The sequence below is a fragment of the Drosophila eugracilis genome, unplaced genomic scaffold (assembly GCF_018153835.1).
Source record: "Drosophila eugracilis isolate 14026-0451.02 unplaced genomic scaffold, ASM1815383v1 contig_2152, whole genome shotgun sequence".
NCBI classification, from domain to species: Eukaryota; Metazoa; Arthropoda; class Insecta; order Diptera; family Drosophilidae; genus Drosophila; species Drosophila eugracilis.
In genome coordinates this window covers 2,306,826-2,331,419 of record NW_024573036.1, presented here as the reverse complement: position 1 = coordinate 2,331,419, position 24,594 = coordinate 2,306,826, and the positions used below count along the sequence as shown (strand labels likewise).

General features: G+C 44.1%; 2 protein-coding genes across 4 annotated transcripts; one reads left to right on the top strand and one right to left on the bottom strand.

The window, feature by feature from the left end:
• Window positions 1-359: 359 nt before the first annotated feature.
• LOC108110918 (cytoplasmic protein NCK1) lies at window positions 360-7,221 on the top strand. The gene is given in 7 exon segments (XM_017220191.2): window positions 360-475; window positions 3,490-3,820; window positions 3,822-3,969; window positions 4,142-4,346; window positions 4,741-5,086; window positions 5,203-5,655; window positions 5,715-7,221. Coding segments are annotated over 6 exon segments (1,614 nt in total). The 5' UTR covers window positions 360-475; window positions 3,490-3,568; the 3' UTR covers window positions 5,925-7,221.
• Window positions 7,222-7,427: 206 nt separating this feature from the next.
• On the bottom strand, window positions 7,428-24,380 carry LOC108110973 (arf-GAP domain and FG repeat-containing protein 1). 3 transcript variants are annotated; one of them, XM_017220275.2, is made up of 6 exons: window positions 23,885-24,380; window positions 10,110-10,939; window positions 9,271-9,735; window positions 8,923-9,117; window positions 8,548-8,864; window positions 7,428-8,460 (listed from the first exon to the last, which is right to left on the bottom strand). In XM_017220275.2, exons 1-6 carry the CDS (start codon window positions 24,052-24,054, stop codon window positions 8,422-8,424), a joined length of 2,016 nt encoding a protein of 671 aa, XP_017075764.2. In that variant the 5' UTR covers window positions 24,055-24,380; the 3' UTR covers window positions 7,428-8,421. The 3 variants fall into 3 exon arrangements, with proteins under 3 accessions (XP_017075764.2, XP_017075763.2, XP_017075765.2); XM_017220274.2 differs by lacking the exon at window positions 23,885-24,380 and adding an exon at window positions 16,316-16,333; XM_017220276.2 differs by lacking the exon at window positions 9,271-9,735.
• Window positions 24,381-24,594: the final 214 nt, after the last annotated feature.

The following is a 24,594-nucleotide window of genomic DNA, read 5'->3' as shown; positions in this document are numbered from 1 at the left end:
GGCGAAATTATTAAAAATTAATTAGTTAACCGCAAATCAGCCCTGCAAAAGTGTGCAAATAACTCGGCCAATAAAGTAATTATCTCGTGCCGTGATCAGAAGTTTGAAAAATCATATTAACGCAGGATTTGTGTGCTTTTTTCAATCGCCGCAGCATATGTACACACACACAAGCGCACCCCCGCCCCACTCACACACATGTACTCGCGGATAGGTGTATTATAATTAAAGTTGTGTTTTAAAGTGTGTGTAAAGTGCAATAGCCCAGTGGAAAGTGGAAGTGAAATAGAGTGCGTTCCAGGAGTTGAGTATCGTCTTAACCCATGCCTTCCCGTTCCGATTGCTGGGGTTAAGGGTTAAGGATTGAGGATAAGAAGTCGCATTGCCTGGATAGCGGATAAGGATACGGATAAGGAGTGCCAGGCGGAGATCCAGGAGGAATATAGGAGTTGCCAATCCAATCGCTTCGTCTCCGGTAGGTACACACAAAATGTTCGGCTGCTCCTTTTTAGCTCCTGTTTGTGGTACTCTCTCAAATCTCGAATCTCTCTCATTGCTCTCTTGTCCTGCGCTCTCTCTCTCTCGTCACCTGGTGGTGCGTAGTCCTTTCGCTCTGGTCCACCACCCTCAATGGGTGGCGGTGCTATACTGCAACCCTTAACACTCGCCTTCCCATCACCTTTTTTTGGGTAACCATGGTCGTGTGTTTACGGCTAACTGTGCCACCAACTGCTAATTCTGCATCGTACCAGGAGGTACATGTAGATATAACCGTAGATTGCACTTCTAACCTTCCACCATTATAGAGTTCATCTCTATCTAAAAACAACTTTTCTCACCTTCTTATTTGGGATAGGTTATCAGATTCTTTGGAAAAAGTTATTCAAATTTTATTCATTTACCTTGTTATTAGTTTTGGCAAGTACCCTGCCCAGGTACAAATACCGAGTATTGATATTAACACTGGCCACGAGTTCTTTGCAGTACGAATAGTCCACCCTCTCGCTGCCAAAAAAAGCCACCACCTCGTAGAGATTTTGCGCAGCATCTCTGAAACGGCCGGCAACCGTCGCAAACTCCCTCGGCAACAATCCCGAAAAATACAAAAAACAAAACCGAAATCCCATTCCTCCAGCAGTAACGTCTACTTAATCAACTTGGGAGTAAAGTTTCTACCCACTGAATGAGTGATCTTATGTAAACAGGCTGCCCTTTCCCTCCCACGCCACCAGATAAGAGTGCCCCACTTTCGCTTCCCCATCAAGTCGTAACTCAATGTTATAGACCCAAATGCTCCCATTTCGGGGCCACCAATTTGTTTGTGATGGCTTTCGGGGGCTAGTGACGATACTCCCTCGCCTGGAACTGATCTTCGGACACACAATTGGGGGAAACAATACTTTCCGCCTCATAAACTTATGGGCCTGTCTTCCAAGCACGTGCAACTCTTTCTTTCTCTCAGGGAAAAGACGAAATGTTGTCAAGAAAAATTAACGAGTGCACAGCGAAAAAAAACATCGTAATATGAAAAAATCCTATCATATGAGTAATAAGTTGTATTAATCATCGTAGTTGTTAAATAATTTATATTTTTCAAAGTTTTATCAAGAGCTTATATATACTATTTGCGAAGCATCATAATCTTATCAACCTAGTTCAAGTTCAAACTTAAGAAAACCATATGATCTTTTAAAAGATATCCCGATAAGACCGAAGTTTATTGCCAACTAAATTTTCTTACATTTTCTTATCAATTCAATACATTCAACACATCGCATAACCTAATTGTTTAAAGTTCTGTGCTGTTGATATGCCAGTTTACAATTTCCCCTTAGTCTCTGTAATGTTTATCAGCAGTGTAATGTCAATGTCTTGGCTGTTGGGCTTATGCAAGCGCAAACAATAACAAAACAATCGCCAAGCCAAAGAAAAGCCAAACACAAATCCGAATCCAACGGTGGTGCAGTTCAGTTCATTGGCAGCCAGCCAGCCAAGCGTTTCATGTTTACCAAGTCCCTTACCGAACCGAACCCCGAAACCGCCCCCTTATCACTCGAGCATTTGCACAAACATAATCTTTTTTGGGTTCTTTCTCCGTTGCTATCTGGGTTCGGTTACGCTTACGGTTTCACTCCCCGCTTTCTCTGCTAAAAAAAAAGGAAAATACAAACAATAGCAGGCAGTGAATCACTTTGTGACCAGTTCTGTGTTTCCACTTAATCTGGGATTTTTCCCGTATCTCTGGAAATAGCAAAAACCTTGACTAATCGATGGTAAAATAAACAAACCAATCGTTATCACATTGAAATTATTATGGGTAAATTTCAGACAGGAACCTTCGTATACATTTAACCATTTTTTTTGTTCGAAGAAATTTTAGCGCAAGAGGAAGTTATATTCCTACATTCCTACATGGTACGCGGATTTCATAATTGAGCTTTCCCAGCTGACTCAGTTTCTAGCATATGATTTAACAATCATAGAAAAGTGAAACCAATGGCCAAGAGTCAAACCTAGCTCGTCAGACAATTATTGATTTTTAATTATCCCAAGATGGCCCTTGGCTATGACATTGACTTTGATTTTGCTAGTTTGCCAATCTGGGCAACGAACTCGTGAGCCTCTCTAGAGATCTCTGGCCGGAGCAACCTTCTCAGCCCCCGCTTAATGCCTTATGTCATGTCACTCGATAAATCTCGGCCAAGAAACCAATTTCCCAATTCCGCCTCCAATTCCCGTTCGTGACTCATTTCGGTCGAATGTCTCAGTTGGTTTCTGTGTCTGTCTTGGCCTGAAAAGGCCCAGTTTTCGAGTCTGTTGTCTGGGTCTCGTTGGGTTCTTCATCCTCCGTAAACAAATCAATAGCCGATGGCCACTCATTCGTTGGCCCGGCAATTGGATTCAATTGAGTGGAGTCAGGCGGAGGCAACTTTCACTTGCACAGATTTTAATTGCGCCGCAACTGGAATGGCCAGATCCCCCTGCAAACCACCATTATCATCATCATCACCACACAAACACTTCACTCATTCATCTTCATCGCCGGCTCGCTGACCCCAAAAACAAACATTCATCTCTCGGCTAATTTTGAGTTGGTTTCCTATTTAGTATTTCGTGTTTGAGTACTTGCATTGTATTTTTTAAGCCAATCATTTTCACGCTTTTTAGCTTCTTTAGTGTTAAACAATTAAACCTAATTTGCATATATCATTTGCTCTCTTTTTCTTTCCATCTTTCTTTCTTGAATTCATTTTGCGTTATTGCGTTGCTTATGTTTACGTTTGCCACGCCTGCGCTTCCGCCCACGCTCACGCCCATGCCTTCGTCCCTCTGACCACGCCCCCCAGCAATTATGCATTGGCTAGAGGCGATTTGCAGCAAGCTTAGAGTGCCAGCGGGCAACTGCAACACATAACCAAATCATCAAAGACTCCTTCATCAACTTCAACTCAAGTCCACCAACACTGAGCCACCGCCTCTTGCCTCCAGGAGCAGCACCAGGAGCATCAGGGCAGTCCCAGCTGGAGGAGCAGGAATCCCCCCGCGGCGGAGGAGCAGCCAGTCTGGAATGTTGGAACACCCCCAGCGGTTCGTGCGCAACATCCCCGACTCCTCAGCCAGTTCGCAGCAATATCCGCAGCAGCATCCGCCACAGCTGCCGCAGCATCAGAATCTGAATCTCAACCAGAATCAGAATCAGATCTACCAGTATCGTCCCCAGGTGCCCGTGCCCGTTCCCGGCTCGCCTGCTCACCACCAGAGGCACTCTTCGCTCTCCCAGCAACAGCAGCTGCACCACCACCGCACCCTGTCCACCGCCTTCCTCCTGCAGCGCCCAGCACAAAAGTGTGACCTTCGGCCAGCCAACGCTCGACTGCGGCGGCAACGGCAGCGGAAGCGGCAACTCCTCCAGTGGCAGTGCCGCCGGCAACGCTGGAACCCAACCAATGGCGGGCAACATGAAGCACGGTGAGCAATTGCAACATAATATTTATACAGAGATGCAGCAATAGTCGTGCAGAATGTGAAGGACAGGCATGATCGCTGCACCGTTAGGGACAGTTTGATCAATACGATTCTAATAAGTTATTTTATTCTGAGAATTAAACCAAACTAATATTTTCCATCTTCCTGTCGTCAGGCAAATCTCAGGAAGACGTCTGCTACGTGGTAGCCAAGTACGACTATGCGGCGCAAGGTGCACAGGAGTTGGATCTACGCAAGAACGAGCGCTATCTGCTACTGGACGACTCAAAGCATTGGTGGCGCGTCCAGAACAGCCGTAATCAGTCCGGCTACGTGCCCAGCAACTATGTAAAGAAGGAGAAGCCCTCGCTCTTCGACAGGTGCGTCAGATTCCTGGTCCGACTAAACCTAAGCGTTCTTCTTGCTCTGATTTCAGCAGAATTAAGCCCTCTATGTCTGTATTTGTAGCAGTATCCGTAGATGTATCTGTACCGCGTTCGATCCCCGCCTCCTCCTTTTGCTTTGGTTATCGTAATTTAACTTTAAAATGCTTTCGGCTTTGTATTTTGTATTTCGAAACAACAAATTCGTTTTGATTTCGTTGTCTGTCGAGCCCTCTGCCCCCTGAAAACTTTTAGCTCCACTAACACCCAAACGAACTAGGGATAGTCTAACCCACCTGAAAATCCCCCTAAAAATTTATTCAACCAAAACAATCTTCCTACGCCACCTAATGTCTGACCGACTATATTTTGATCTCTGATTTCTGTGCAGCATTAAGAAGAAGGTGAAAAAGGGTTCTGGGTCGAAGACGTTGCCCAATTGTTCACCCTCGCGACAGATCGATAGTCCAACCATGTCGCGCCGACTGCCCCCAGATCCCGCCGAGCCCATCGGTACGGCTGTGGTTAAGTACAACTACCAGGCCCAGCAGCCCGATGAACTATCTTTGACCAAGGGCACTCGAATCCTCATCCTGGAGAAGTCGAACGACGGCTGGTGGCGTGGACAGAGCGGCAACTCCGTCGGTTGGTTCCCAAGTAACTACACAACGGAGGATTGTGATAACGACGGCGAAATTCACACCTATGCCATGGCCGAGAATGTACTAGATATTGTGGTGAGTATATGATTAGAATCAGGTTTCCAGACTTACCAGAGCTGGTCTAAAGGGTTTTAAATGCAATCTTAAGGTATTATTTAAATCTGTTTTTAATACTTCATCCATCAATATAGGTCGCGCTGTACAGCTTCACGTCAAACAACGACCAGGAGCTGTCGTTTGAGAAAGGCGATCGGTTGGAGATCGTGGATCGGCCCGCCTCCGATCCGGACTGGTACAAAGCTCGCAACAACCAGGGCCAAGTCGGTTTAGTTCCACGCAATTATCTCCAAGAGTTGAACGACTACCTGGCTACGCCCTATCGTAATACGAGTGCTAGTGCCGGAAACGGAAATGGAGGAGGTAGCAATGGCGGAGCAGGCGGCGGAGGTGGAGGAACTGACTCCATGGAGCGACGCAATGAGGGCAATAAGCCGGCAGCGCAATCCTCTGGCCAGCCAATTGAACGGCCAAATCTGGCGGGCAAGTCTTGGTACTATGGAGCTATTACCAGGAGCCAGTGCGACACGGTGCTCAATGGTCATGGGCACGATGGCGATTTCCTCATCAGAGACAGTGAGACTAACGTGAGTAGTTAGTTTTATGCTACAAAAATAAACATTAACAAATAATTTTCTTCTTGCAGATGGGCGACTATTCGGTTTCGTTGAAGGCTCCCGGGCGCAACAAGCACTTCCGCGTTCACGTGGAGCAAAACATGTACTGCATCGGGCAGCGAAAGTTCCACTCGCTGGACCAATTGGTCGATCACTACCAAAGAGCGCCCATCTACACGAACAAGCAGGGCGAAAAGCTGTATCTGGTGCGATCGCTGCCGAAGGCCAATGGCACGTAAGCAGGATCCAAGACCAGAGCGGCGGAATCTCAGCATCCATATTACCCGTATTCAGTAACACACATATGCAACACAAAGATATACCAAGGCTAGCTTGTAGGCAGCTCAGCTCAGCGCGACGTGTAGTTCAATGTAGTTTGGTTCGGATATTTAATTATGGACTCAGTTTTGGATTAGATCAGACCAGCGTGTGTATATAGATCGGTTGGTTCAACGCGACCCGTACATATAGCCACGGACAAAGGACCTTTTTGTACTTTTATATAATTGAATTAACTAAATTACCGCTTAATTATCGCATTGGCTATGTTAACGAGGAATGAAAAACTAAAGAACTCATCATCGCATTCGCATCCGATTCGATTTGAGCAATTCTAGATGTCAACATGCAATACATTTACATATTTACATACCATACATGTGCACATATTATACTATATTCTAAAGCAAAGTTGTAGCAAACCTATGTACACAGAGAAAAGAGGCCGCTTTTAATCAGAACACTCGAACATGTAATATGAGATATGATATGATGTCTATTATCCATGCGTTAACCGTAAGCATACTGTGTACGATCGTAACCAATCCATAAAGATATCGAATTCGTGTATGTAAATACATAGGTGAGACATCCTGATCCTGGATCCAGGACACTCAACCCACACAGCCAGAGTGAGGAATACGCTCCTACAGTCATTTTTGTTATTTATCCATTCAATTATCGACTACGATATAACCATGCAAAACAAATACAATTGATATCTCCGGGCGGAGTCTGCCTACCGCATAATTATAAACATAATCTAATCGTTTGCTGGCGTGGAGGAGAAGGGCGGCGACTTATACCCGTATAAGCCATACTGTACAGTTGATGCAATGCTAACCTAGGCACTCTTTCATCACTAGATATACGTGTACTCTTATTTACGATTACGATAGTAGAACGCAGCGATTCCAGCTTTAACTTTTGTTTTGAATTATAGCTATTATTTGTTTTTCTACGTTTTCGATTTAATTATTACCATTATGATTATTATTTTGTTTTTATTTAGCTCTAGGAAAGTAATTAGCGAAGGAACGAACGATAGGAAGGAGTGGCTGCCAGTTAAATGACCTTTGACTTTTCTTTCATACGCGAATTTTTAAATTATAAATCTACATTATACGAGTACGTAACATAAAACTTAAATAATTTATAGTAATTTAAACAATTGCTAAACCAACTAGTACTAAAGACGAAGAGAACAAACTAGAAATTATACCGAAACGGAAATGAATAAAAATACATTCAAATAAATTATAAATTGCCTGATTACTTACTTACCAGATGGAAATCTATATAGCAGCGTCCTACGACTCTATGGAACTTGATTATCGTATTATCTTCCTAAAAGTATGCTATATCATTTAGTCATTCCGAAGTTTTTGCCATTTGCCAACTTTACGACGACGAAAACTTAAGAAAACTGTATCGATTACGGGGAAATCAAAAGAAAACAGTGATAGCGTTCTTAATGTTTTTATTGAAATTTTCGTAGTTTTAAATATAACTTTAAGGCTTCGATAATGTTTGACACGTTAAGGCTAAAAATGGAAAAATTCTTGCTTCTTATCTGGACATGGACATGTGAGCAGTGAATTGAGTCATGGATTTAGGTTCGATGGATGGGTGGGGGGACTGGTGTTAACGGAGGTATTACATGGGGCTTACAATCAGACAGTATATGTACAAATGTCTGCCGTGGGTGCAACCAAAAGAGGTTTGACTCGCGAGTTGAGCAATCTATCTGCACGGCCGATATCGCACGTACTAATATATAACTTTAGCACACGGAAAGCAGACAATTAGCAAAGAAAACAAGAAGCAATTCATTAGGTACAAAGCATATTTGTATATATCTGTATCTGTAACTGTTTCTGTATCCGTATATATATAGTAGTACGTTATAATATATAGTTTTATAATCTTATTAAGGCCACACAATCAATAACTGACAGAGTTCTTATCCGCAACGAAACTGCTAAAAGGGACAAAGACAAATACGAGGACAGACCAAACAAATAACAGAGAATCTGGGCCAACTGCATCCTCCACAAGGATTGGGATTAGTAGCTATGTTAGTTAGTGGATGATGTGTTCATGGGCGCTTAGTACAATTAGAGAGTTCTAGGGCAAACGGCAAATACAAATATCCGTATCCGTAAACGTTAGAGTAGAGTTACCATGTAAAAGAATATATCAACGCCCCAGTCCGCTGGCTTCCTCCAGGATAAGCGTCAGCTTGGAGCCCTTCGGCGTGTACATATTTGAGCTATGTACACAGAGAGTGCTCTCCGGCGTGTATTATGTATATATAGATTAACGCTATTGTTCGTAAAATGGACTAATTTCGGTTCGGTTCCTTGGCTCATCTCTCCTCTCCTTTGCTGCTGCTCTTTGTTCGCTGGCTCAGCGCCTCTGCCATGTGGCTAGTGGCGAATTCTCCCGGCTTGAGTCTCATAAGAATGGATTGTTGGTGTTCAAGGCGCCGCTGGCCTAAGGGGATGGATAAAGAAAGGAGTCTTTGAGTAAACATTGATCTGACTTGATGTGGCAGGGGAATGTGGGAAATCGAATACTTACTGCAAAGGGATTGTTGGCCGTCACCGGAGCAGGTTGCATGCTTCCGAAGCCGCAGCCGTTGGGCAGACCCTGTGAGATGGCGAACCCGTTGTTGTTGAAGTTGAAGAAGCCCTGCTGTTGCTGCTGCTGCTGCTGAAGGAGATGATGCCCCATCTGCTGCTGGGGACTGCTGCCGTAGGCATTTGGTATGAGCGTCAACTGGCCATAGAGATTCTGATGATGCTGCTGCTGCTGTTGCTGCTGGAATGGATTCACCACATGGCTGCTGAGCTGCTGCTGCTGCTGGCCCTTGAAAGGATTTGGATTGTTGTTGAGTGCTGAAAAGAAGAGCCCAATTAGCGAGTGTTTCAAAGAGAATGAATGTGAAGGACTTACCGCTACCGAAGGCATCTGCGGTCTGGCCATTGCCGTTGGTGGGCGTGGGCGCCTCCGTGACAGTTTCGCTGGCCTTCAGTTCCCTTAATTGCTCGTCAAGATCCTTGAGAGCAGCATATCGATCCTCACTGGGCGCCATCGCTGCACTTCCGCTTTTGGGCGGGCTTGTCGAATGGCCATTTTGCAAGGGTGCACCTGCAACATAAGGTAACCTGTTATTGCGCTTTCTAAAATAATTCAAGTTAGTAAAAACCAAAACACAAACTAAACACAGCATTAATTAAAAGAGCGAGCCAAATGCAACAGAAACTATAACAGAAAACTCAACTCAAGGCAGTTAGGACTTACTCCACGTAAAAAAATCATGGAAATTGGCATTTAAAATATTCATCTCATGGTCATCCACTTCCTCTTCTTGGGAACTGTTTGATATTGAGCTGAACAACAAATACGAATAGGAGGGCTTCTCTGGAGGATTCGGATGCTGCTCCTCATTGATTAAGTGGGGCAGGAAGGGATTCAAGGGTGAAAGGGGCGGAGTGCTATTGAAAAAGGAGTAGTTCGGATCCTGCTGTTGAGGCTGGTACCTCAGATCCTGCGTCTCTGTTTGCATCTCCTCCTGCCAGAAGTTCCACGCCAGTTCTGGTTCTTCTTGGACGGTTGGCAGTGGTGATGATACTGCGGAAACTGGAGCAGGAACTGCAACCGGAACTGAAGGGCTTGAGCCTGGTGGAAACTCATCGCAATCGTCGAATGGATCATGGAAGCCCCGCCTGCCCCAGTCGCTGATCCAATCGTGAAAAGTTGGTGGAGCTGGATGCAGCCAAACAGTGAGATATTAGAGAGTGGACACGCAATTTATAGTGTTGGGTTCTCGAAGTGTGGTGCTCGAAGTGAGAGGCGAGCGAGCGGCGCATAGCGAGCTGCTTGAAGCTCAGGAAGCCAAAGCCGATAAATCAAGCCGCGGGTGCAGGAGCAAAGGGATGGTATTGGAACAACTCTCAATAATTTACAAACTAATGTTTTTAGATAAGACCTACATGTTTCGTCATGATATTTTTAAACGAATTAAAAATAAATTGAAATCAAATATTATGATATAAAAATATTAAAAAAGGAGTTCGAAACGTATTTTGTGAAAAAGAATTGAATAGATAAGGAAACTAGGCCAGAGGGTGGAAACTTACCCACTGCATTGAAGATGGGCGCGTGATCAAAGTCGGCAAAATTCTCAGGTCCATTATGGCCATTGCCATTGAGAAGCTGCTGCTGCTGCTGTTGCTGTTGCTGCAGTTGTTGTTGCTGCTGGAGATGTGCTGCTCGCAGAGGCTGCACCTTGGCGTAGCCATTGCTGGAACCCACCGAAGAAACGGAGGACACCGCCGGCGATCCTGTCGAGCGCGCTGATGTGGCGTCAAAAATGTTGGCCGAACCAAAGTCAGCCACAAAGTCCGAGTCCGCACCGAAACCATTGCTGGCACAACTGCTGGTGTCCGAAAGGGCGCCGGTGGATGTAGAACCGGCGCTGTTCAGGCTGCTCAATCCCCCACTCAGACCAAAGGCGTCGTGGTTGTTATTTTGGCTGTTGTGATGATGATGATGTGGCCGGCTGATTGAAGAGGAGGAGTTTCCAGAGGAGCTACTGGATGAGTTGGACATTTTCTGCAATCCATTGGCCGAGGTCCTCTGGGCAGCAGGGGGCGTCAGATGGATGCTGGCATACCCATTGTGGTGGCCATTCTGAATGTGATTCGTCACCTGACCAGACTTCAGGTTAACGGCATTGGCCAGTGACTTCAGTGGACTGGCCGGCTCCAGGTAGTATCGCTTGCGCTCATACTTGTCCATCATCAGCTCGCGCTGCTCTTGCTGGTGGGCAGCCCGCTTCGGATCCCACAGTCCCAGCCAGGTCTTGGCACACAGCTCGTTGCCGTGGGTGCGCAGGAAGTCGATCTCGTCCTGTGTGAAAGTAGCCATTGAAATGGATTTCACCCGGTGTGGTGGTGTCAGACCGCGTCTGCAAATAACCCAAAGGAAATACAAAATTATTATAAGGAAAGTAAACTAATTGAATACTCTTAAAATAAAAGGCAAAAGTATATCTGAATCCCTATATCGTTTAGGTTAACCTCTCCTACTTCCTAACTAAGTAATTCTTTTCTATTTTAGAAATTGCTTCAGATTTGCCTACTTTGCTTCCCGTTTGCAGTCAGGTGGCGACGGTGGTGGTTGCTTGACCCACTTGTACCCACCAGAATGACCCGTCAAATGGGCGTTCAATTTCAGTTAATTGCGCAAATTAATTGCGCTGGCCTTGGGGCCGAAAGCAATTGGAGCACTTTGGAGTGCCCAGAACGGCATGAAAAATGAAACCCATAAACAAACCGAAGAGGCGCTGTGGCTGGTGGAGAGTTTCCAGCAAATTTTTCCTCACAACGACGGCTAATTTCGGTTTTTCACGAATTTCCCGAACGAAACGAGTACACACGGCCACCAGCAACAACTTGGCCACAACATGGCAACAGCAACAGCAACAGCAACAGCAACAGCAGCAACAACAGCACCAGCAGAAAAACAGCTCCAAAAGTGGCAAAAGTGGCAGAAGAGAGCCAAATATGCATTGCAGGGGAAGCAGAAACTGGACGTTTCACATGAACGCTTCGCTGGCTCCAGTTGGTTGTAGGTTGTTGGTAGCTGGTTAACTGGTTGCCGCTTGGAAAAAGATAGAACAAGAGGTACCGGTATAACGATCAAGAGGTACCATGCATTCTTTAAATACTTTGGAATAACTGAGTAACAAAGAACCTGACTGACAATCTGATTGCAGAATTAGTATACCTCCCACTCATACAGGGTATCTAAACCGGCAAGTTGATGTGGAACATGCAGCGAAGAATCTAGAAGCAGCTGATTGCTAGCTAATGCCATTACGGCTATCCGAGCCAAGGGAATGACGTCCTTTGTCATCCCATCCCGTCTATTCTCGTGTTTCTTATGCAATTGTAACTCAATTTGGGAAGGGAAATGGAGGTGCACGATAGAGAAAATAGCAAAGGAGGAAAAGCGGATGTCTTTGAGTGTCTCACCAGAAAACAATCAACTCTCACTTAAGTGGAACTCTCAGTGGAGTGGATCGAAGTGAATTGAAGGGAAGTGAGGGAAACGGATTGGAGTAGCGCCGCCTCCTCCTCCTACGGCTGACCTGGGAGCAACGGAGCAGAGCTGAGCAGCTGAGGACGACTTCCGCCGGCGGATAAATGATCTGTGAAGCCACGACTCCGCAACGGAAATCAACAGGAGGTTGCCTGACCTCACACGGCTTGTAAGCCATCTCAAAAACAGAAAGGCCAACGCTACACAGAGAGAAAATAGTTTATCTCCATGTAAGTTTGAATGTACTAAACAGGTTTAAATAGAGGAGGTTCCAAGATATGATTCTGGTCCTCAATCGCCACTTGACATGTTATCATGCCACACTTCAAGTTACTATTAGTCGTTATCTTAAATCCCGAACTACGTAATACAAACAATGATAACTTCATAAAACCTTCTTATAATAATGGCGTTGTACTTGAAATCACTTCAACCAGATGTCTTTAATGGAAAAGATTAAGCGAATAAATAATTTCCATTTAGCAAGACCTCAACTGAACTCCATCTCAGTTTATTTCTAATTTTAATCCTTTGGAAATACAAAGGTAAGAAGCGAGGACACAGAAAAGTAGTTGTGAAACACTAAACCAGTGGAACAAAAATCATTTTCGAACTCAGATTTAACTTCTTAATTTATGCTGTTTTAATCCTATTAAAATATCAACTTTGCATTTGCCGGATTAAGGCGGGCGTATTCGTGATGTTTTTTTTGTGTGTGGAAAAGCAGCACTCAAGTGGTGGCCAGTTTTCCGAGTGGCCACATCCACACAGATCCACAAAAGCACGCACAGGCTGTTCGTTAGAGGATTGGAAGAGAGGGTGACTGTGGTTGGGGATGCAGTTGCAGTGGCAGTGGCAGCTGCAAGTGGCAAAAACAAAGACCAAGGCAGAATAATGCGCCATGTGGCAGTGGCTATTTTTGAAATCCAGCCACGGCGGAGAAAGTGAAAGTTGCCTCCGAACAAACCGTGGAAACAGTGGCGGCATTAGAGGCACTCACTTCGCCACGCCCACCGTTTATGGCGTGCATTTGAAACGCTAAGTGAAGAGGCAAAAAATGGGAGGGAGGGCAAAGTAATTGACAATCACAGCCGTAATGACTGCAAATTTCCATGCAGCTGAGGCTTTTGTTAGTGCTAAAAACCCAATAAGTGAGAGAAGTGGGAAGCAGAAGGTGCCACCCCGCCCTCTTTGCATTCGCTTCTGGGAAATAAACCACTTAGAACATGCCAGCTGGTGAAACTTATTACAACCAATATATATGCTTTAGTTCAGCTGTAAAAGTGACTTGACTACTGATGATGCAGGAAAATATATTTTCACGGAAAATCAGGGATTGGACTACATTGGACTTTAGTACAGCAGCTTACAGCTCCGAGAATGATCTGGAATTTCGAGACCCGATTCCGCGACAGCAAATTGTTTAAACAGGATGCACGAAATCGTTTATCTAGGTCTCAGATGACAATTTCCGAGTAAGAGCTCAAAGCTCTTCGCTTGGCGTTCAATATTAGCATTGCAATGCTAATTGTTATACGAACCGAGCCCAGCATTCGAGTACCCCATCGGCAAACACTCATCGTCATCAGCAGGGGCATTCTCTTCCAGCCACATCTGCATGCTGAAAGACCGAGAACGGCAGAATGCCATGCTAATTGGGAGTCAACAAAGCAGCGCTGAAACTCACAGTTGGAATAGGAAAACTGTGTCACACCTCACAGGTCATGGCAGTTCAAAGGGCAAAAGGCACAGGCGATGTGAGAGTAGGTTTGGTCAGGGCTTTTATCCCTTCTAAGGCATAACCAAATAGTACTCGATACTCATGCTAACAGGGATTTATTGTTATTAACTTAAACATTCTGAGCCTTCTCTACCTTAAAATATGACCCTAATAAATAGCTTAAAGAGTGAAAAATGTTAAGTTATGACTACTTTTAAGATGACTACACCAACAAGTTAACTTGCCCAGCTTTAGTTTGTCTTTTGCCTTTGCAAAAAGTCAACAAATAACGTACATGCTTCGACTGTAATGGGAACTTAAAAGGCGTTGACTTCAAGGATGCATTTAAGCTAATAGGCTGTGAATTGTTTGAGATTTTATGGACTATTTTGAGGAAGGTTACCACAGGTGACCCCCTCTTACGTCACCCTACCCTAGGTTTGCTAAGAGTCTCCGCCGGATGAGATGGGTCCGCGATCTGTGATCTCGGATCTTGAATCTCGAATCTCGGCGGTTTCGGTTTCGCTTCGTGCTTGGCACAAGTGGATACAACGAAAATTAAAACAAACACATAGACAGAGGCGGCCGACTGTAGTGCAGATAAACAAAAAGCTTAGCTTACAATCACTCACACTCTGGCACTTTTCGTTGGCTACAAAAGTGCAAAACTCGTTTTTTGCGCATTTTGCGCACTCAGCGTGAAAAAATGAACTCAGCTGGGCTGAGCTCCGCTCAAACAAAAACAAAAGTAAAACTCGTTGCGGCAGAAAAATAAGCGACCAATATGCATAGAAACAGATACAATGAGTGTACAGAGACGAGTACGTCGGACAGCCCACGAAACACAAAGCAAGTCCGAATCAAAATCAAAATCGGAATTGGAATTGGTATCGGTATCGGAATCGGACCTACCACATAACGTTTAGCTTTAGTTTAGCTCAGGGAATCGCTGTTCAAAAAGCAAAAAGCAAAAAGTAAAATCAGCAAAAGTGGAGAAAAGTAAACAACAGCCAGGCACGGCAGACCACATTATGACAATAAATAACAACTTGGGTATGGACAGCGCCTCACATATGAACTTTTGGTTTCGGGTGAACCCAGCGAAACTTGTTCAGAAGTGGGGGATACCCTCGCCCCGTGATAAGGGCAACACACATCATTTCTATGATTATCAATAACGTGAATATTAAACTAACAAACAATCGCTGATTATTTTTATTGTCGTCCTGTCTGACACATTCTCCGACAACTATAGCAATTGTTTTTTTACCTTCAATATCTAAATAAATGTACATCGTTTGGAGTGAATTTTGTCATCTTTCTTGTCACTTCACACAATTAGTTTTTAGTTGATTTTTCATTTGTCAAGTTTGGGTTTTAAACAAATAAATACTCGGTTTGCACTTCCCTTTCCATATTTCTTAAGTCCAATTATTTGAATTGGCATAAACTCATTCATTCCCCTCTCCCGTTGCCGGGTATGATGATTTAAAAATATTCCCCAAAGCAAACAACACAGCCAGTTTAGTAGCCCCATTCACTCCCCCCGGGGAGGGCATGCAAATATAATCGCGAAACAAAAAACAGAGACTAAACAAAAACAAAAGCATCTACGCAATTTCTTAAGTATAAATGCCATTTCTTTTTCATTCCCCATGAGTCACAGATCCCAGACAGTCGGGGTTTCAAGAGCGGTGCCAATTTCATAGTATATGTGCCAGTATACACAGAGAGAAAGGCAGATATGGAATGATGATTAATTTAATTACATATACATTTCATGTTTGACCAGTTTTATAATTAAGCTTACGTAATGTCAAAATATGAACGTTGAAAAACCAAAATCAAACTCATTTTGATCTGTTTTCTTGCCGTGTAAGGGGAGCACATTCACTCCGAGGCTGCAAAAACCAATTAGTCAATTTCTAAAGAACCCCAGAGATGGGAGACCTTGCCCCAAGACATGACTCGTTGCTCGGCAACCGGCTGAGGGGAGAAGATCTCGGAGAGATAAAAAGAATGACTCTGGGGCCAGTAGAACAGTTATTACAGTTAGTTATGACCACTCCAAGAGCTAATTTAATTTTTAGAGCTCAGCTCTCTAAGCCAAACACTTTCTAGGTTCGCATTGTGGTCCAGTTTCAACGACGTTGGGCTTCATTGCCACTTACGAAATAGCCCAAAATGGAAGGCTATTATCAGGCCAATAAAATCAATATCACTCACTACGACCATCAAGACGTGGTAAAATCAATTATTCCCGAGCTCGATTCAGAAATTGTAAACAAGACAATTTATCATTTGTTTCTTATCAATCAGCTGGACTTCACTTCTTAAGACTCTCTAATGCCACTCGGGGACATCGTGAAAACAATTGGTTAAAATGAATTAAAATTTATCAAATCACAATTGAAATTTAAACTTGCACAAAACTTTTCACCACATCTGATTTAATCAAGACTCATCAATATATTAATGTCCCATTAGACCTACACTCGATTCAGTCCTAGGCCAACTTACTGCGTTTGAATTTGCTATTAAGAGACGCCTTTAATCAGAGACCTCTTCCAGAGGGATTGGGAATGCGACTGCTGACTGTTGACTGTCTAGTGACTAGTGATGAGCTCGGAACTAGACTGTCGCCACACCAGCCGGAGATGTCCGGCGTAAATGCGTTTCAGACGAAGCGGAATTCATGCAAATTGCGGCGACAAGTGCGATAAGTGGGAGTCAAGGGGCCTACGTACCAGGAATCGATGTTTGCACGATATGGGAAATGGGAATTTGAATAACGCCCCAGTCAACACCATATCCTCCCTCTAATAAGATCGTGGAGTAACGCCAAATTTCTTTTGAGTATTAAAATTCAGTTTAAACATTGTTAATTATTAAGTATTTGATCGATGTTTATGGGGTCCAAGTTCCTACTTAAGCGACATATTAAGCTTGGCTTGGTCTTGGCAACTGCTGAGTTGCCTCTTTGTTCCTCAGTCTCCGTCAATTCTTAGGGCAATCATCACAAAGCACCATAAAGCACGCACGCTCCAGAGTTCAGTTGATTGGCATTGATATTGACCTCAAGATAAAGAAGTGCCATCGATGAATCAGCGGAGAAGAAATAAAGACGAGACGCCGCTTTGTGGGTGGCGTCCCTGGACTTACACTGAAAGTCAATCTTTGTTTCGGGATTACGCTTACCCAGCAAAGTGGAGGCTCATCCAGAGCTAAAAATAAAAACGATGCCTGGTTTCAATTTCAAACCGCAAGTGACACACAAGGCGAAAAAACGAAGGCGACGAGATCGAGACACAAAGCCTGGCCATTGAGTCGCGCATTTGAAATTACAGTGGACACTGACTAAACAGGGATTTGTATCTGAGAGTTAAAACCTCAATCTGATTAACAATATGATTCTCAACGCTCAGTTGATATCATTCTTTGATGACCTTTGGATTCTGGAAGTTTCAATGAGAGTAAGCTCTGATGAAATAAAAAGTGTTCACCTAATGTGATATTTATGTCCCTTTTTGAGATGCGGCTATACTTTCCCACTTAAATTGTAACTGTTATTAATTGTTAGATAATTGAAATTATCAATTAACAAGCGACATATATAGTGGCCGCCCATTTCCAATAATTTATAACGCAGCGCCCACTGTATTTGCAACTGGGCTCCATAAGTTTTAGGTGTGAGTGGATGTTTGTTTGGCAAATAAATGAAAATTGCCGCTAACTTTGATTTCGTTTCGCCACCCTTCTTCCCAGCAAGTGCGAACTGACCTCGACTAGCTAAACACTCTAAGTGAGCCAAGGCTCCAAGTCAAAGTCGAACGGAAGGCAAAAGTCCGGACCAGACACGTTCTTTTTAGTTGCATCCCGCACTGCCCCTACGGCGATCCCAGGGTCAAGAGCTTTACACCGAAAGAAAATAGCTCTATGATAGTTTGAGTTCAGCAGGCCAAATAGCTATATACAATAATATCGTTAGGAGAAGGCAGATCACATTGATCGCCATGTATAAACTTTTCTTTCTCTGTAGGGGAAATTACAATTCAAGGTGTTTGTGGCTAGAGGAAGCACACTACTAGAAACATAGTACGTAGCTGAGCACCGAGATTAAGCCGCAGACTAGCGATCCGTCTCTTTTTCACTCAGCCCGAGAACATTTTCCGACTGGAAGAAATCAAACTGCAAAGCTCGCTTAATCATAACGCCGCCAGTTCCCAGGCAGGGAAAACATGAAAAGCTGGTAGAGTTTTTGCGAGAAAACCGCTGACCCACTCCGAATGCAGAATGTTGTCCAGCTGGGGAGCGTTTTAATTACAAAGCAATGCTAAGCTAAAAAAGCTGCAAAAACACTGCAAACATTTCCGACAGACGCTGCAGTTTTTTCCCGCTCCCTCGGTGGCGTTACTCAATTAGGCCAGGCCAAATGGAAAGAGAATCCCACGCATTCCGAAACCGATTCCCGTTCTGGCTCTTCCCTCTTTCGTATTCCAATTTCCCCAATCCCGCAGAGAGGCAATGTGCTATGTGGGCGCCACAGAACGAGTTCGAGCCTGCTGCTTATCCATGCAACTGCCACTTCTATGCGACTATGTGTGAGTGCACTGTGAGAAATGTACTTATTTTTTGGCATTTTGCTATCCTGATTACCAGTATTTACTGCTGACTTATTATAATTCAGTTTAGACATGAAAAACTTCTAATTATTGTGATATTTTCCAAAGTTAAGTCATCAGTAAGCCAAGTATCATTTTGGTCAGCCCAGCCAAATATGGAAATAACATAAATTAATAGAATATTGTTTTTGTTAGTGCAAGTTGGTGCCGCTTTTGGCGCACAGTCGTCGCCTTTTGGCATTCGCTGACAGTCGTCGCGTTTGTCGCACAATATAAATTAAACTTGGCAGCAGGAGGATGGAGGATGGGACGGGGCAGTTGGAATGAGGACTCTCCACTTGGGCCCTATGAATATTTTAATAATGTCATCGTCTGAGCCAGAGCTGCAAATTGCCAGAAAAGCCTTGAGCTCTTTTGGTGGCCGTGTAATGGCGAATGAAAAATGCAAAAGGACCTCCGGATTTGCCATTGAGCCATTCATTCGCCCGGAAAGAGATTTCTCGGACAAAGCCGCGTGGGCAGCCGGAAAGTGGCAGCTCCTTCCCCGGGTTCTGCATCTAAGGCGGTTGCTATGATTCTCTATGACATAGTATTTCTTATTTGTAATTCACTTTATTAACAGGAAACCTAGTTTTAAAACCTCTTTCCAATATGGATGCGTTTGATTTTCGGTACGCGGTTTTCCCTTGATCCCTCTACATGTGACCATATGGCGGTTCACCCCAGGACATCTTCGAAAGGGCAATCGAAGCACGCAGCAGGCTCTGGCTGACGATGTGCCTCCTAGTGAGTAAATGGGTGGCGAGCAAAGCAGAAACCATAAATCTCCGTGTGGGCAGGCGCCTTCTGCCTGTTCCCATTCTGATTCGCTCTCTGCCTATGACCCTCTTGCCCTCTCTGTCAGCATACACTTGTGAAAAATTCTTGTATTAAACTAAGCTGATCTAACCATTTATCAACATTATAATTTACAAAAGTACTCGTTTATCCCATTTTTATTAAGTTTGACCTAAACTGCTTGATGACGTTGCACATTGCAGTTCCCTTTTTTTGAGTGTAGCCTGCGCTCTTAATTGGCCCCTTCTCTCCAGCTGTTCGAGCTCTTTTCTGGGGGAGGGAATGGCGCCTGTTTGGCCAAACTGGAGCACCTCCCCTTCCGCTCCATCGCCACCCACATATTTCCGCATTTGAATTGCACTCACATCTGAGAATCGAGAATTCAGAATCGAGAGCCAAATCGCTTGTCGCTCGCCGTTTGCGCCTCTGCATTATTAATAGAATTGAAATCTCTATTTCAAGGCGAGCGCCAAAACAAACAGAGGAGAGATTAAGGGGTTGCAAGGGGTTAAGGGGTGCTTAGGGGGCGGTTAGGGAGGGTAGCGAAAAAAACAACAACGGCGAAACAAAGAAACCAACAGCAATTACAACAACGACACCTTCTGAAAGTGTTTGTGTGTTGCTTTGAATCAAAACTGCGCAGTAATTGCCGGTCACCCCCACCAGCTCCTCCGCCTCTACCTAGTTTATGTATTCCTATCTCTATTACCCCCTTCCCCACCCTCCGATGTGTTTCTCTTCCTCTTCCTTCAAAGCTCATAAGCGATTCACAAACATTTCCTCAAATGCTAAACGAGTTAGGAGCGATTCCATTCGAATCCGCTCGCTTTGATTCCAGGAACTCAAATCAAAGCAAATACAGTGGAAAGAAAATCCAAAAATTTCTGGATTTTTATACATTATAATAACTATGTAAACTATATAGCTGGTGATGCTTGATATTCTTAATATAGCCATCAAATATTTATAGTTCCGAAGTGGAACAAAGTAATCTAACGAAGACTACAGATATTTATCTTCCACTACCATATTGAGACACCTCTTCCCTCCGTGTACAAACCTTTTTGCAATTTGAATTTTAAGTTTAAAGACAAAAAACATAAATGGGAGTGCTGTACGGCTAACACACACTCTTACACTCGCACACCCGTACACCCGACCCGTACACATTTGGCTGTTGTTATTTATATTTAATTGCTCTTACGCTTTGCCTTTTGGTTGCTTTTCTTTTAGTTTGTTCGTTTGTTGTCTTGGCTTTTTTCGGCGGACAGAGGCAGAAATAAAAGGGGCCACACAGCTGACACCGCATGGTGAAAGTGTGCCCCGCCCCCAACCTTTCCCCTCTTTTTCGGGGCTGTCAAACGCAGACATGTTTATGCTGTTTCATAATCGGAAATTTACATATGAGCCGCAGAACGGCAAAGAGAGAGAAAGACGTGCTCTGAGCTTTTTGTGAGCTCCACTCGAAGGCAGTTGGCCCAGTTTGCCTGCAACTGCAATGCCAATGCGGTACGGATCGGGGATCGGAAGCCGGGAGGGGCTCGGTCCACAGTTCACTTGGCCGCTGACGCACGTACCTACAACATTACTGCAAGTTACACTGAAAAAACATATATTCTATCCATCTGTCTTTTGACGATATCAAAAGCTTAGTATTTTATATCTTGAGAGTCTTACGGTAATATTTGATGTTTTAAAAACCTTGACTAGAATCATATTATTTCGTCATTACATTTTTCCTTCTGTGTACCTATAGCATGACTATAGCTAAAGCCATCGACTTCCCGGCAGATAGAAGCGCACAAACACCCGAAGACCAACTGCAAACATACAACCAGGGCCGTAGGAATAGCTCCAACATAAAGTGGGTTTGACTGTGGCAAATATAAGGCAATTTTTATGGGATTTAACACGCCACGATAAGACCCTTTTTGTTTAAACTCTTTTCGTGAAAATATTCAAAAATTTGAGCAGTGAGTCAACGAGATATTAAATAGTCAAGGAAATCACACATTTATGAGCTTGAAGGAAGTAAACAAGTTTATTTCAAGATAAAGAATATATATAATTTGTAATCAGTTTAGAAAAAACGGAAAACAAAACAGGAACTCGCATTTAATGTCTTCCAAAAGTTCACAGTCCTTCAAGTTTAAGCAAAATAATGTAAAAATATGGAAATGAAACCAAACTAAATGGAATTTTCTTAGCTCGTAGAATAATTTCACAGATAGTAAATCGCGAAGCTAATCAACATCTGTTCCAGCGAATAGAGCAATCAACTCAACGAGTGTTTTCATTTTTTCGACTGAACTAGCGCTGATTCACAACGCTCAGTTATTTAATAATTGAATAATATACTATTAAGCCGGCAACTTCATATTCAAATGGCCATTGCTGTGTGCAGTTAGTGCTTTGTGTGCGGTGGGAATGATGACGAAGCCTGAGAAAGTGGCTCAACATCGCTGCTCTGCTCTGCTCTGGGCTGCTCCCAATGCTCGTTTGCTTTCGCCTTATCTAATCAACAAGTTTCTTGACTTTTATGAGCCAGCACCAGCTTTGAACTTTGCCAAAGCCAAAGCCATGGAAAACAGTCCAAAAAGTCGAAAAGGCGGAGTAGCAGATGGCGGCGACTGCTGCTTGATTGAGGTGCAACAATTTGTCTGCAATTGGAGGCACCACAGCAGCAACTTCGGCCCAAAAATACATTCGAGTGTGCCTGGCAAAAGCTGTTGAACGGGTTTTCCCCACTCCTCCCCGGACATTCCCATTCTGAAACCCACTCCCATTCCCATTCTCATCGACCATTCTGCTACTCCAGCCCCCCATTCCTGAACCGCTTCCTCCATTAAGCGCTCCAAGTGGCCGGCCGGTCTGCAGCGGATTCCAATATCCAAAGGCGGGCTAAACATGCACAACCATTTCTTCATGGAGTCGGTTTCATTTGGTATTCCCTGCACTCGCTCCCTTGTCGCAACTCGAAGTTCCAGTCTCATTTTCAGCCAGGAAGTTCGTTGTCGCCTGCTGTCGCCCCTGCCACGCCCCTTCCTTCGTCGATTTCCCTATTATGCTGCAGAACCTTCCACACCCCTTCGGCTACAGAGGGAGAAAATAGTGGGAAACCAAGATTAAACTGATATAACTTATTTTCCGCCACTGTTGAGAGCCCAATATCAATTAATAGCATCTCTAAATGCCTTTTACTTAAGTCAATACAAGTTAGGGTTAGATTTTACTAAGATATTATTTAAGATAACCGAGATGGAGGACTCAATTGTTGTACTGAAAGCCATTCAATCGTTTCTCCCAGTGCAATGTTTTTTGTCCCCGGCATTTATGCGGCTTTTCATTTACATGCCAACATTTGTTTCCCTTGGCAGTTGGCAACGAGGATTGAGTAGCGAAGACCAAGGAACAGGCCATGAGTCATCGAAGGAGGAGTTGGGGACTGCAGAAAACAGAATGCAGCAGGGCGAGTGCATAGCAGTTGGCCACTTTGCAACCTGGTTTCGATGATAGAGATAACTCAGCGGAGGAGCCCGCATGCTGTCCAATTGAGAGTCCGTAATCTGGGGCACAGTTCGTGGGAGACCGGGCTTTTGGACCTGGGCCAGGCGGAAGTTTAAAAGCAATCATGTAATGTGCTTGATCCGGAAATGCGTAAATCAAATAAAATGCAGCGGCGGAGGAGTGGTAATATATGACCCCAATTCAGCCAATTTGCCAAATTACTCCAAGGGGCAAAAAGTTGAGGGGCACCAAGGACACCCACAACTCAACCGCCAGGTGGGCGGCCCTCCAAGTTGTCACAAACAACACAAACACGAATAGAAAGCGCCGCCGGCGAAAACAAAACAATTTCGTTTGGCGCGATGTCGCGCAATTGAAAGTTTTGTCTTCGATTTGCATTTCGAAAAGGAAAGGAAACCAAATTGTGCGAAATTGATCAAAATTGTCCGCTGAATTGCTTTCGCTTTCTCACAAAATACGAAATAATAATGGGGAGACGGGATCGGACGTTGCATCGATCGGAAATTATCGGTCACTCCACTCGGCAAAAGATCGAAAATGAACGTCCACCGAGTTCAAATTTGCTGGGTGCAATGGATGATAAGAGACCAGACCAAGAGAGGTCCACGGATCGATAAGATGTTGATATTTTTAGATTTTCAATCCTATTTTTAGGATTCTTGCTTGGCTATGTTTTTTTATGTTTCTTGTAATCTAATAATAATTAAGTAATTTGATAGAGGTAGCCCTTGTGAAGATTAACAAATAAGGGAGCAAACGATAAGAATATCAGTAAATACCAATGAGTGTCGTTAATAACAAGTGTCAAGGGGCCTGAAAGTTGATTAACTATTGTCTTTAGATCGAAAATCAACCAGTAATAATTGGAAAATTTTAAGCTTGCTTTATCTGGATCGCTTTTTATTGTATTATTTCATATTTAAAAACTTAGGTTTTTTATATATTCAATGCCTTTTGTGAACAGGAAAAGATTGACCAGTTTTCATTCATATAGTTTTTAGAATACAGACCACCCTACTAGGCGACTAATGTGGAAAATACCAGTTCCTGGAATTTCGGACTACACTACACTGCCTTACAACACAAGGAGAAGGATACTTACAGGACTCCGGAGCAGCGGGTGCAGACAAAGGATCCGATGGTCATGTTAACGTAGGTTGGTCCTTTTTGGCCGCAATCGAAACACTGCCGATTGCCGCCCGACCCGCTGGTCACCAATTCCCGCAGGGCAAGCAGGTACTTGTCGTCCTGTTTCTTTCGCACCACTGCCATTGTTTTTGTCTCTGTTTCTCCTTTCGCCGCTGTCTTTTGTACCGCTTCCGGTGCAGTTGGTAATGCGATGAGTGGCTTTATGGAGGGTCCGCTACCTGCGCGCTCCTCCTCGATTTCCTCCTCTTCTTGGTCCTGATCCGATCCTGCTAGCTGCTCGGTGTCCGAGGGCAGCTGCTCCTGGTGGTCAGGGGGTGGGAGTGGGTGGTGGTTGGTCGTCCGTTCGGCCGCGTAGGGCGAAAAGGGGGCGACGGCGGTACGGAAGGAGGAGGCGGCGTGGGGCGCGGAACTGTTGTAAGCGTACACGAACTGAATCTTGCCTGATTTTCCTTATATTTTATGAATCGGAATCGGTTATCGGATATCGTATATCGTATATTAGAATTTGACGTTAATCTCGGTCTTCTTTCGGATACAAACGAAAGTGAAAAGGGGAATCGAATTTGGTAGATTGGATATCGCTTGTTGTTTATCGTACAAATACTTCACTCTCCATACTAAGATCAATGTAAGGGATTGAAATACGTTCTGAGTAATCGGATA